Genomic DNA, 12,626 nt, shown 5'->3' with positions numbered 1-12,626 from the left:
AAATCTAACGGAAGACTGCTACCTTCCAATTGCTAGTAACGACTTAGTGTATCAACATGATATCGTCTTGTATTTATACTTCTAATATTTGCCGCTTGACGTTACTTAACATGTAAACAAGTAATTTTCTATATGATCAAATCTTTTTTTTTTAATTCATTTGGCAAAACAATACATTATTATGTAATTTTTTAAAGTAATAAATAATTGAGAAATGTTTGATTTTATTTTGAACAGTACCACTTGGTATATCATTACTATATATTAACATAAATCCTTAAACACAGGTATTATTATTTATTATTTTTCTCGGTATTGGTTTATCAAAGTTATCTTTCCTGACTTTTGTTGAGTTTGACTGGTATCTTTCTCCCCTCTTTGTTGCGTTATCTCGTCCACTGATAACTTGCTGTACTATGTTATAGGTGATTGTTGTCAAATACTTTTGGTGGAATTTATATTACATTTACAAGATAATTTATTGTGCAATTTATTGTTATGACTTGTGAAGAATAAAATTTTAAAAGAATATTTGTTAGCCGACCGTGCAAGGGCTAGCCACTCAAGGTCGTTAAAATATCCACCGTCAAAAGAATATTTGTGATGAAGAAGTGTTTCCCCCCCCCCCTCAAAACCTACATTTTAGTTAAGTGACGTGCATTTTTATTTACATATATATAGATATAGGAAGATGTGGTATGAGTGCCAATGAAACAACTCTCCATCCAAATAACAATTTATGTACTGCCTTCAACACGGAGCCTTAGCTCACACCGAACAACAAAGGGCCCTGTAAACTACTGTACATCATTATACACATTTTTGTTAAGTAGCCAACTGAAGACCTCCTGTTTCAGAATTTCCTCGCTCTGTTGAAGACCCATTAGTTGCTTTGCACTGTTTTCTGTTCTTAGGTTGGGTTGTTGTCTTCTCAAGATGACACATTCCCCATTTTCATTATCACGCGTTTATCGCATTAAACACGAGCTACATGTACACATTTGGTAAATCAATGAAGGAATTGCAAATGTATACTAAACAACCGAATCGCCAAGTCGCCATGTAGATTTGTAATCGATGAAATATGATAGATTGTAGTCTATTTAAGGTCAAGAAGCAAATATAGAATGTATCATTAATGCATGTTTAATATACTTGGACTGCTTCTTACTCTCTCCTCCCCCTGTAATTATTATTAAATTCATTTTGAGGAGGAACATACATCAATAATTAATACAAAAGACATGTCCTGAATGGTAAGCCAACATGGGGGGGGGGGGGGGGGGAGGAGAATCCTGCCACTTTAGAATGAGAGCATATTTGATAGCGCAGACATGTAGTGTAAATGGTAGAGGAGTTAAGAAACAAAGAAGCATTCATATAGCAATACAAAACCTTAGACAAATTTATCATAAAAACACTTTTTAAGTAGTTCCTGTTTACTTCTGAGCTATCAAGGTCAAAGAAAACTGTCTGCTTACTCTCAAACGTCATATCTTACTTAGTTTTATAGGGTTGTTGAGTTGCTGTCAAATTAAAGAATACTTTAATCTCCCTTTTTTGTAAAACTAGACAAAAGATCCTAACAAATAGCTTAACAGAATAAAAAAGAACTCTTATTTGGGAAGATCTATTTATGGGGAAAACATAATTATCTGAATAATCCATGTATTCTAAGTAATGGCATATGGGCAATAGACCATGTTCACATTACTGAGTGACTCTTGACTTTAATTTTTGGACAGGTTACCTACTCCGTGGTAGACATTCTTGTACTCGATCAAGTAAGAGCTACTATTAAAAGTACGATCAAGGTTAATGTAGATACAATTTGGGACAAAAAGGATTAGAAAACATTAAAATAATATTTTGTCTCCCAAATTGCAACGAATGTAAGCTTTAACTTCCTTAAGTTGCTCTTTCTTCACAGATTTTCAGAATGTCCTACCACCATGTACATTTTAGGTAGCCTGTCCAAAAAATATTATGCCCGGAGTCAACAGTCGGTGATTTCAAAATAGACAATGTTTGTCTAAAATGCATGTGTTCGAGTCATCTTTTCTTAATCTACGACTGAAGACTTTTTTCTATTGTTTCCAAGAACGTTTACGTTTCTGTTTTTAAAAGTCTAGGTACAATGTTATGACATTCAAGGTTATATTAGTATTACGCATTTCACTTTGAAATTCAAAATAAAAGATAGCGTCGGGATATAGGTGGGATTATATTGATCAACCTAGATAAGTCAAACAAAACAAAGGCGTCCAATAGATAGCCTACAATAGTATTTATAACACCTATACTATACTAGTACCTGTTTTCTAATTTACTTTTATGTTAATTCCACTACAGTTCTTCATTTATATAAAATAAACAAAGGTACAGAAACAAAACATTACATATTCGACAGCAAGACCACAAGAATCACAGAACCATTCACCGAGAAATTAGTTAATATGCCAAACATTCAAAACAGGTGTCTCAGTGGCCATTCACTACGTCGCCTTGTTATTTGGTTGTATACTAAATTAAGTAAAAAATCAACAAACCAACGTCTTTCTATGTTGAGATGTTACACTTTTGTTTCAGGCGAGGGTGAAGGTTGGTACCTATTTAAACGTTTGAACCAGCTCCATTTGTTTGCACCTGTCCTAAGTCAGGAACCTGGTGTTTAGTAATTGTCGTTGATATACTTCATACGTGTTTCTCGATATAAATTAGAACGTTGTTTTCCTGTTTGAGTGGTTTTTGGGGGTCTTTTATAGCTTGCTGTTTGGTTTGAGCCAAGGCCCCGTGCTGAAGACCGTATTATCTAAACTATAATGGTTTATTTACAAATTGTGACTTGGATGGAGGGTTGTGTCATTGGCACTCATACCACATGTTTTACTATCTATAAAGAAAAAGGGAAAGGGAAAAAGTAAAATTATTCAGAGACATAAAATTGACATAGAATATTATTACTTATCAAGAATGGTTTATTAAAGAATATTATTTTTGCCAAAAATCATGTTTACCTGTGTAAAGTGCTGATTATTTATCAATAACATAGCTAAGTTGTCGTTTAAAAATATCTAGAAAAAATATGTCGGTCGTTACAAATCTTTATTTTATCCCACATGTCAATAGGAGTTGAAGTCCCAATAAATGTATTTGTCTTAAAGCTGAATTTAAGGTGTCTATTTCATCTTTCAAAAGTTATTAAGAGTCTCTTAAATAATAATAAAAAAGATTGAAAATAATTATAATAATGAAATACATAAACAAAATTATTATGACTTGGTGAGAAAATACAAATGAATGTTCTGACCTAATTCCCGGTGATAAAACCCATGTTTCCATGTAACTAAGACATGTCTATAAACATCCTAGACAAAACTGGTTCCCTCCTTCACAAAGACGGGATAACTGTAAATAAATTAAGTTTAAAAAGTACTTTACTTTGACGAAAACACTTTTAAGTTAAATATGTACAGGATGTATATGTACCTTGACCTGGCCTCGTGATGGAAAGTTTGTTTTAACTTTACATTATGACCTTGCATGTCGAAGATTAATTTATAGTATTAAATGCGACAGTGCATCAACAGTTTAATCTTTCACAGTTTCAAATATACTTAAATATATTAACTTTACATTGTTTTTTCAAAATTGCACTAACAAGAATAATAAGACTACACTCATACATGACAATTCTTACAATAGAAAAGAACAAAAATAAATAAAACAATGTTTCATTACAGCAGAAAACAAAAATGTGTCCAAAGTACACGTATGCCCCAATCGCACTATCATTTTGCATGTTCAAGGGACCGTGAAATTTGGTAAAAAATCTAATTTGGAATTAAAATTAAAAAGATCATACCATAGGGGACAAGTGTACTAAGTTTCAAATTGATTGGACTTCAGCTTCATCAAAAACTACCTTGACTAAAAACTTTAACCTGAAGCGGGACGAACGGACGGACGGATGGACGATCGGACCCACAGACCAGAAAACATAATGCCCCTCTACTATCGTTGGTGGAGCATAAAAATTCAAACATTTTGCTGATACGCTGTCTTTTTATCAGTTATTTTATACATGTCTTTGTTTGTATTGACAGGGTAAGGCTAGAGCGAACTGGGGAAGTCAGCTAGAGTTTATTCTGACCTGTGTTGGCTTTGCTGTAGGTTTGGGTAACGTTTGGCGTTTCCCTTATCTCTGTTTTAAAAATGGCGGAGGTAAGTGAAGGAGAAGGTCCTGATAGGTGTGTCCAAGTTATCACAAAATCACAAATTCTCGGCCAATATAATCACATTAGAATCATATTCAAAACAGTGTAGCTGTGGCCATTGATTGACAACCTTAAATTATCCCATTGACTGGGGCAGATTATGTGAACGTTTGTCTGTAAAAACCGCTGCTCACTATGTACTTGTTAAAGGCAGTTAAACTGTGGGGTCACAAAAGGTTCTCAACACCTAAATAAAGAAATTAGAAAAATTAATCAGGAATAACACGATGTTTTGATTGATATCAATAATATAAATCAAAACATAAAGTTAATATTCCTGTTTAATTTTTCGAACTATTTTAATATTAAAGGCGTTAAGAACCTTTGGTGATCCCACAGTTTAAATTCTATAATAAGCGAGTAGTGAGCAGTTGTCGTTACAGACACACGTTCACCTAATCTGCCCCAGTCAATGGGATAATTTAAGGTTGTCACTCAATGGCCACAGCTTCACTGTTTTGAATATGATTCTATCATTAATTATTTTATAAAAAAGATAATGATAGAAAATACGGACATGATTATTAAACAATCAAATAATCATAAAATGTTCGGTCTGGTAATCAAATAATCACTATAAAAACAGCCAAGTAATCAAGTAATCAAAACGCCCATGAGGAGGATCGTTTAGACATCTTTTATATGATTATCAAAAGTTTAAGACATCTATATGATGACTATATGAAACGACAAAGTCATTTGTTGAAGGAACATTAATGTAAACAGAATATATTGACTGTATTATAAACTCGGGTTTTAACAAATTCTTGCACGAAAATATCATTTCTACCATAAAAGTTTGTTAAAAATGTCAAGTCTAAACATATTATTGCAAGTAAAATTAATATATAAGTTTGTGCTTATATCGTCACCATTATGTTACATTTTTTTTTTTATTTTAGGTGCCTTTTTAATTCCATATTTCATATGTCTCGTGTTCATTGGGATACCGTTATTTTATCTGGAGTTATGTTTGGGACAATTTGCAAGTTTAGGACCAATAAAAGTATTCAGGGTCAATCCCGCAATGAAAGGTAAGACAGACGCCTAAAAAGTAAAATAACAAAACACCAAACTCCGAGGAAAATTCAAAACGGCAAGTCCGGAGTCAAATGGTAAAATCAAAAATTTAAACACATCAAACGAAATTGATTGCAACTGTCATATTCCTGACTTGGTACAGGCATTTCTTATAAAGAACATGGTAGACATAACATAGTTTTATAGCTAAGTAAACCTCTCACTTGTATGACAGTCGTGTGAAATTCCATTATTTTGACAACACTATGTGTGAACAAACCAAACAGACATAACAGGTAATAATGTGTTATAATTTTAATCAATATAAAAACGAGCAAATATATAACAAAGAAACACAAAATTGCGTATAGACAAAGAATTTTAGCAAAAATAGAAGACAAGAATATAAACATTTTTATGATAGCACAATAACACAATAATGAGATGTATAAATACAGAGTCACGTCAAATAGATGTATAAATACAGAGTCACGTCAAATAGATGTATACATACAGAGTCACGTCAAATAGATGTATAAATACAGAGTCACGTCAAATAGATGTATACATACAGAGTCACGTCAAATAGATGTATAAATACAGAGTCACGTCAAATAGATGTATAAATACAGAGTCACGTCAAATAGATGTATAAATACAGAGTCACGTCAAATAGATGTATAAATACAGAGTCACGTCAAATAGATGTCATAAAAACATAGTAAGCAGTCAAAGTTGTATTCATACAGACAAGGACAAGAATATTTAAGGATCGTTCCCGCGCACATAATCTATTTTTCTTATCGCGCACTCTAAACATGCTAAAATTGTCTCACAAATCTCGCGCTCCATAGCTATGTCATCCAAATCTGGTGCTATACAGATATATCCTTTGAGCTATATTCATCATGTGCAACTCAGACGTTAATGCTTAAACACACACTCTACAATTGTGTTGTGAATTCGCAATCACATTCAATTTTATTAGCTGAGTAATCCAGTTCAGGTACACTATAGATCCGAATAATCAATTCCTCTTCAGATGTATAGTCTTATTTCCGCGCTCTTTATTTGTGAACCTAAATAATGCGCCCGCCGACGTGTTGTCTATATCCCACGCGCTACATTTGTGATATCTCAATCCCTGCCTCGACTGACATGTTATCTAAAACACACGCTCTACAATATTTAAAACCCTCGGTCGATTGACATGTTATCCAAACACACGCTCTGCGATATATAAAACCCGCTTTCGACTGATTTGTTATCTAAACACACGCTCTGCGATATATAAAACCCGCTCTCGATTGACTTGTTAACTTATCACACGCTCTATGATATCTAATAAAATTGAGAAAGGAAATGGGAAATGTGTCAAAGCGACAACAACCCGACCATAGAGCAGACAACAGCCGAAGGCCACCAATGGGTCTTCAATGTAGCGAGAATTCCCGCACCCGTAGGTGTCCTTCAGCTGGCCCCTAAAAATATGTATACTAGTACAGCATGTACAGTGATATGAGGTTCCTGACTTGGGACAGTTGCAAAATTGCGGCGGGGTTAAACATGTTTATGAGATCTCAATATTGTTTTCGACTGACAAGTTATCTAAATCACACGCACAGCGATATCTAAATACCGCTCTAGACTGACTTGTAATCTAAATCATACGCTCTACGATATCTAAATCTTGCTCTCTACTGACTTGTAATCTAAATCATACGCTCTACGATATCTAAATCTTGCTCTCTACTGACTTGTAATCTAAATCATACGCTCTACGATATCTAAATCTTGCTCTCTACTGACTTGTAATCTAAATCATACGCTCTACGATATCTAAATCTTGCTCTCTACTGACTTGTAATCTAAATCATACGCTCTACGATATCTAAATCTTGCTCTCTACTGACATGTTATCAAATTCACATGCTCTACGATATCTAAATCCAGCGCTCGACTGACTTGTTATCAAAATCACATGCTCTACGATATCTAAATCCAGCGCTCGACTGACTAGTTATCAAAATCACATGCTCTACGATATCTAAATCCAGCGCTCGACTGACTTGTTATCAAAATCACATGCTCTACGATATCTAAATTCAGCGCTCGACTTGCATGTTATTTGAATCCGCTGTCCTACGATATATAAATCCAGCGCTCGACTGACTTGTTATCAAAATCACATGCTCTACAATATCTAAATCCAGCGCTCGACTTGCATGTTATTTGAATCCGCTGCTCTACGATATATAAATCCAGCGCTCGACTGACTTGTTATCAAAATCACATGCTCTACGATATCTAAATCCAGCGCTCGACTGACTTGTTATCAAAATCACATGCTCTACGATATCTTAATCCAGCGCTCGACTGACTTGTTATCAAAATCACATGCTCTACGATATCTAAATATCGCTTTCTACTGGCATGTTATCTAAATCACAGGCTCTGCGATATCTAAATCCAGCGCTTGACCATGTTATTTAAATCCGCTGCTCTACGATATCTAAATCCAGCGCTCGACTGACTTGTTATCAAAATCACATGCTCTACGATATCTAAATCCAGCGCTCGACTGACTTGTTATCAAAATCAAATGCTCTACGATATCTAAATATCGCTTTCTACTGACATGTTATCTAAATCACAGGCTCTGCGATATCTAAATCCAGCGCTCGACTGACTTGTTAGCAAAATCAAATCCTCTGCGATATCGAAATCCCGCGCTCGACTGATTTGTTATCAAAATAACATGCTCTACGATATCTAAATCTCGCTTTCTACTGACATGTTATCTAAATCACAGGCTCTGCGATATCTAAATCCCGCGCTCGACCTACATGTTATTTAAATCCGCTGCTCTACATTTTGGATATCTTATAGTGAGTTCTAAACTCCATAATTGAAACACACACTACACATCAGTGTACAATTAATCACATTTCAACAGTCATCTTTGTTTTGTAGGTCTTGGGTTCGCCATGATAATAGTATCTTCCCTGATCGCCATTTATTATGCCGTGATCATTGCATACTGTATATACTTCTTCTTCGCTTCCATGGCGGCGGAAGTTCCCTGGAAATATTGTGACAACTCATGGAACACATGTGCTTGTCAGGATGGCTATCAAACGTTCAATTTCTCTCTCATGGATCCTCGGAATTCCTCGAGGCCAGACTGTGGTAAGTATCTATTAAACCAAAGGAATACCTCAATATAGGATAATAATAGAACACGGCATGCCTCCAGCCAATACTGTGATGAATATTGCAGAGGAATCCCTCATTATAGGATATAAATGAAATATTTATATAAAGAAGAAACCCTCAATATAGACTAAAAATAGAACAGTTTTCAGAAAAAAACACTATTAAATTCGTTTAATTATTGAAAACATTACAGTTCGTACTATAAAACTATAAATCAATCAAATTATGAAAATCATCCATTTTACTGTCGTCAGTTTGTAATACACAGTTCAAACTTCACTAACAAACCAATCAAATGACAGTTCCGACTTCAAAGGAATAACTAACACATCTCATCTTTCATAGACACTTCCCTCCTCTCCACCAGAGGGAAGTGGATGGTAACCCTTGGCTGGCAAAGATGAGCACATCTCTGTAGCTTTAGTTACAATAACTAAATATTAAACAGTTCATTGATTACCAATTTTGACAACAAACAAACTGCATGTGTTTAAGGTGAACATATGACTAATTAGATTTTCTTTTTATTTCGTTTTGTTACTTAACCATTAATTATTAGCCTTATATGTAGGCATTGTTTTTTAATCAATTTATTTATTTTGTTTACAGCTAATTTTACCTACAGCGATAACAAGACAGTTTCAGCCAGTGACGAGTATTTTAAGTATGTTAAAAAAAAACTTTGTGTTAAATACGTGAAGGAAACGAAGGGGACATTAAAAAACCGCCGAAAAATAGTACACGCCATGGTCAAAATAAAACTTGACAAAAAGCAAACAACAGTCCACAGAAAACTTAAGATTTGTCAACACAACTCCCAACAAAAGAAGTAAACTGACGACACAATCTAACATTAAATACTACCCTCTTTGTCATAATCCCACTGAAGACACTAGATTGGTTTAAAATTATTTTTTCAATAATGGGCCACTCCATTCAATTTGTGAACAGGGGTGGATGGTAACATTGTCAAAGACCCCCTTTAGAAAATTCTTAGACAAATGTCAATCCCTCATATGCTTGGCATTTAACCCCTCTTATGCGAAATTGTGGCGGAAACCCCTGATTTTTACTTATTTAAACAAGAAAAGACCCATCAGAAACAAAAACAAAAAAATGGTATGGTTGTTACCGCTATGAAAAAACCCAAAATAAGACCATGTATAAGTCTATTGTCATAATGATGAAGCATGATAGTAATAAGCTGTAATAAGCAAAAACAGTGTGATTATGTTTTTCAATTATGTGAATAGATTAACAGAATGTGTATGAAATTATTAACAAATAATATGTTGTACAACATTGCAGTTTGTATACGGAGCATTGACTACTAAAATAAATAAAAATATGGTAGCATTGAAATGGTTTGTTGTCCACAAATTTAAACAAAACCACCATTTGTTGCATTTATAAGGATAGCAAAACCAATTTTACCAGATTGAAAAGAAAAATTATGTTTGTGTAAGATTATCTGTGGACATATATACATTAGCTGTATCGGATTTGACAGTATTGACAATTTTTTGGGATTTACATTTGCAGCAATAAAGTCCTGGAAATTTCCGGTGGTTTGGAGTATCCAGAGGGAATAAAGTGGGAACTAGCCCTTTGTAACTTAGCTGTGTGGGCAATAGTATTTATTGTTCTCTCAAAGGGAATTAAGTCTCTAGGAAAGGTAGGAACTAGCTCTATGTAAATTAGCTGCGTGGGCAATAATATTTATTGTCCTCTGAAAGTGAGTTAAATCTCTTGGAAAGGTAGGAACTAGCTCTATGTAACCTAGCTGCTTGGGTGATATTATTTATTGTCCTCTCAAAGGGAATTAAATCTCTAGGAAAGGTAGGAACTAGCTCTATGTAACTAAGCTGCTTGGGCAATAGTATTTATTGTCCTCTCAAAGGGAATTAAATATCTTGGAAAGGTAGGAACTAGCTCTTTGTAACCTAGCTGTTTGGGCAATAGTATTTATCGTCCTCTCAAAGGGAATGAAATCTCTTGGAAAGGTAGGAACTAGCTCTATGTAACCTAGCTGTGTGGGCAATATAATTTATTGTTCTCTCAAAGGGTATTAAATCTCTTGAAAAGGTAGGAACTAACTCTATGTAACTTAGCTGTTTGGACAATAGTATTTATTGTTCTCTTAAAGGGTATCAAGTCTCTAGGAAATGTAGGAACTAGCTCTATGTAACCTAGCTGTTTGGGCAATAGTATTTATCGTCCTCTCAAAGGGAATGAAATCTCTTGGAAAGGTAGGAACTAGCTCTATGTAACCTAGCTGTGTGGGCAATATAATTTATTGTTCTCTCAAAGGGTATTAAATCTCTTGAAAAGGTAGGAACTAACTCTATGTAACCTAGCTGTGTGGGCAATAGTATTTATCGTCCTGTCAAAGGGAATAAAATCTCTGGAAAGGTAGGAACTAGCTCTATGTAACTTAGCTGTGTGGGCAATTGTCCTCTCAAAGGTTATTAAATCTCTTGGAAAGGTAGGAACTAGCTCTATGTAATTTAGCTGTTTGGGCGATAGTATTTACCGTCCTCTCAAAGGGTATCAAATCTCTTGGAAAGGTAGGAACTAGTCCTATGTAACCTAGCTATGTGTGCAATTGTATTAATTGTCCTCTCAAAGGGAATGAAATCTCTTGGAAAGGTAGGAACTAGCTCTATGCAACCTACCTATGTGGGTAATTGTATTAATTGTCCTCTCAAAGGGAATTCAATTCTCTTGTAAATGTACGAACTAGCTCTATGTAACCTAGCTGTTTTGGCAATAGAATTAATTGTCCTCTTAAAGGGGTTTTAATCTCTTGGAAAGGTAGGAACTAGCTCTATGTAACTTAGCTGTGTGGGCAATATAATTTATTGTCCTCTCAAAGGGAATTAAATCTCAAGAAAACGTAGGAACTAGCTATATGTAACCTAGCTGCTTTGGCAATAGTTTGTATTGTCCTCTTAAAGGGAATAACATCTCTTGGAAAGGTAGGAACTAGCTCTATGTAACCTAGCTGTGTGGGCAATTGTATTTTATTGTCCTGTCAAAGGGAATTTAATATCTTGGAAAGGTAGGAACTAGCCCTGTGTAACCTAGCTATGTGGGCAATTGTATTTATTGTCCTCTCAAAGGGAATTCAATCTCTTGGAAAGGTAAGAACTAGCTCTATGTAATTTAGCTGTGTGGGCAATTGTATTTATCGTCCTCTCAAAGGGTATTAAATCTCTTGGAAAGGTAGGAACTAGCCCTTTGTAAAACTAACTTAGCTATGTGGGCAATAGTATTTTTTCCTCTCATGTATTTATTGTCCTCTCAAAGGATATTAAATTTCTAGTAAAGGTAGGGTCTAGCCCTTCGTTACTGAGCAATGTGGGAAATAGTATTTATTGTCCTCTGAAAGGGTATTAAATCTCTAGGAAAGGTAGGATTAGCCGAACGTAACTTAGCTATGTGGGCAATAGTATTTATTGTCCTCTCAAAGGGTATTAAATCTCTTGGAAAGGTAGGAACTAGTCCTCAGTAACCTAGCTATGTGGGCAAAAGTATTTATTGTTCTCTCAAAAGTAATGAAATCTCTTGGAAATGTATTTTATTGATTATAACAACGTGTCCACGAAATACCGTAAAGTAAGCTGTAAAAGGAGCCAATATGACAAATGGTGTAGAAATTATAAAGATAAATCAGACGTCCTGGTTTTTACAAATACATAAATAAATGAGAAACGAGTAGTAAGACAACCATTAAATTATAGTTTCCTGCTAAAGGACAGAAACATACTGAATACGAGGTCATACGTCTTACAACTGAAGATTTCCATTTTTTAAACAATAACTTTGAATCAAATTGAATATTATCATTTTCCCCCCATGTTACCATAAGTGCTGAATAAATTGAACTTGTTTTGTAGGTTGTATATTTTACTGCCACATTTCCGTACATCCTGTTAACCATTCTGCTGGTCCGTGGTCTTACACTAGAGGGATATGAAGAAGGGATTAAATTTTATCTAACACCGGACTGGAGTAAGCTTACTCAGGCTGATGTAAGTAATCAAAGAGTGTACTTAAATTTATTTTTTGTATGAAAGTGAACGAAAAAAATGAATACTAATTTTTATTTCA

General features: G+C 34.6%; 1 protein-coding gene across 2 annotated transcripts in view; it reads left to right on the top strand.

Moving 5' to 3' along the window:
- Positions 1-12,626, top strand: part of LOC143059411 (sodium- and chloride-dependent glycine transporter 2-like) — a 32,422-nt gene that overhangs the window by 6,824 nt on the left and 12,972 nt on the right. For both annotated transcript variants that reach the window (XM_076232898.1, XM_076232899.1), the window contains exons 2-7: positions 4,107-4,224; positions 5,180-5,311; positions 8,271-8,486; positions 9,123-9,177; positions 10,056-10,188; positions 12,413-12,547. In XM_076232898.1, coding sequence (XP_076089013.1) covers positions 4,107-4,224; positions 5,180-5,311; positions 8,271-8,486; positions 9,123-9,177; positions 10,056-10,188; positions 12,413-12,547 — 789 coding nt within the window. The remainder of the gene's footprint in view (positions 1-4,106; positions 4,225-5,179; positions 5,312-8,270; positions 8,487-9,122; positions 9,178-10,055; positions 10,189-12,412; positions 12,548-12,626) is intronic.

The sequence above is a fragment of the Mytilus galloprovincialis genome, chromosome 14, assembly GCF_965363235.1.
Source record: "Mytilus galloprovincialis chromosome 14, xbMytGall1.hap1.1, whole genome shotgun sequence".
Lineage (NCBI taxonomy): Eukaryota > Metazoa > Mollusca > Bivalvia > Mytilida > Mytilidae > Mytilus > Mytilus galloprovincialis.
Note: the sequence above shows the minus strand (reverse complement) of the source record. Positions and strands in the feature narration are given on the sequence as shown.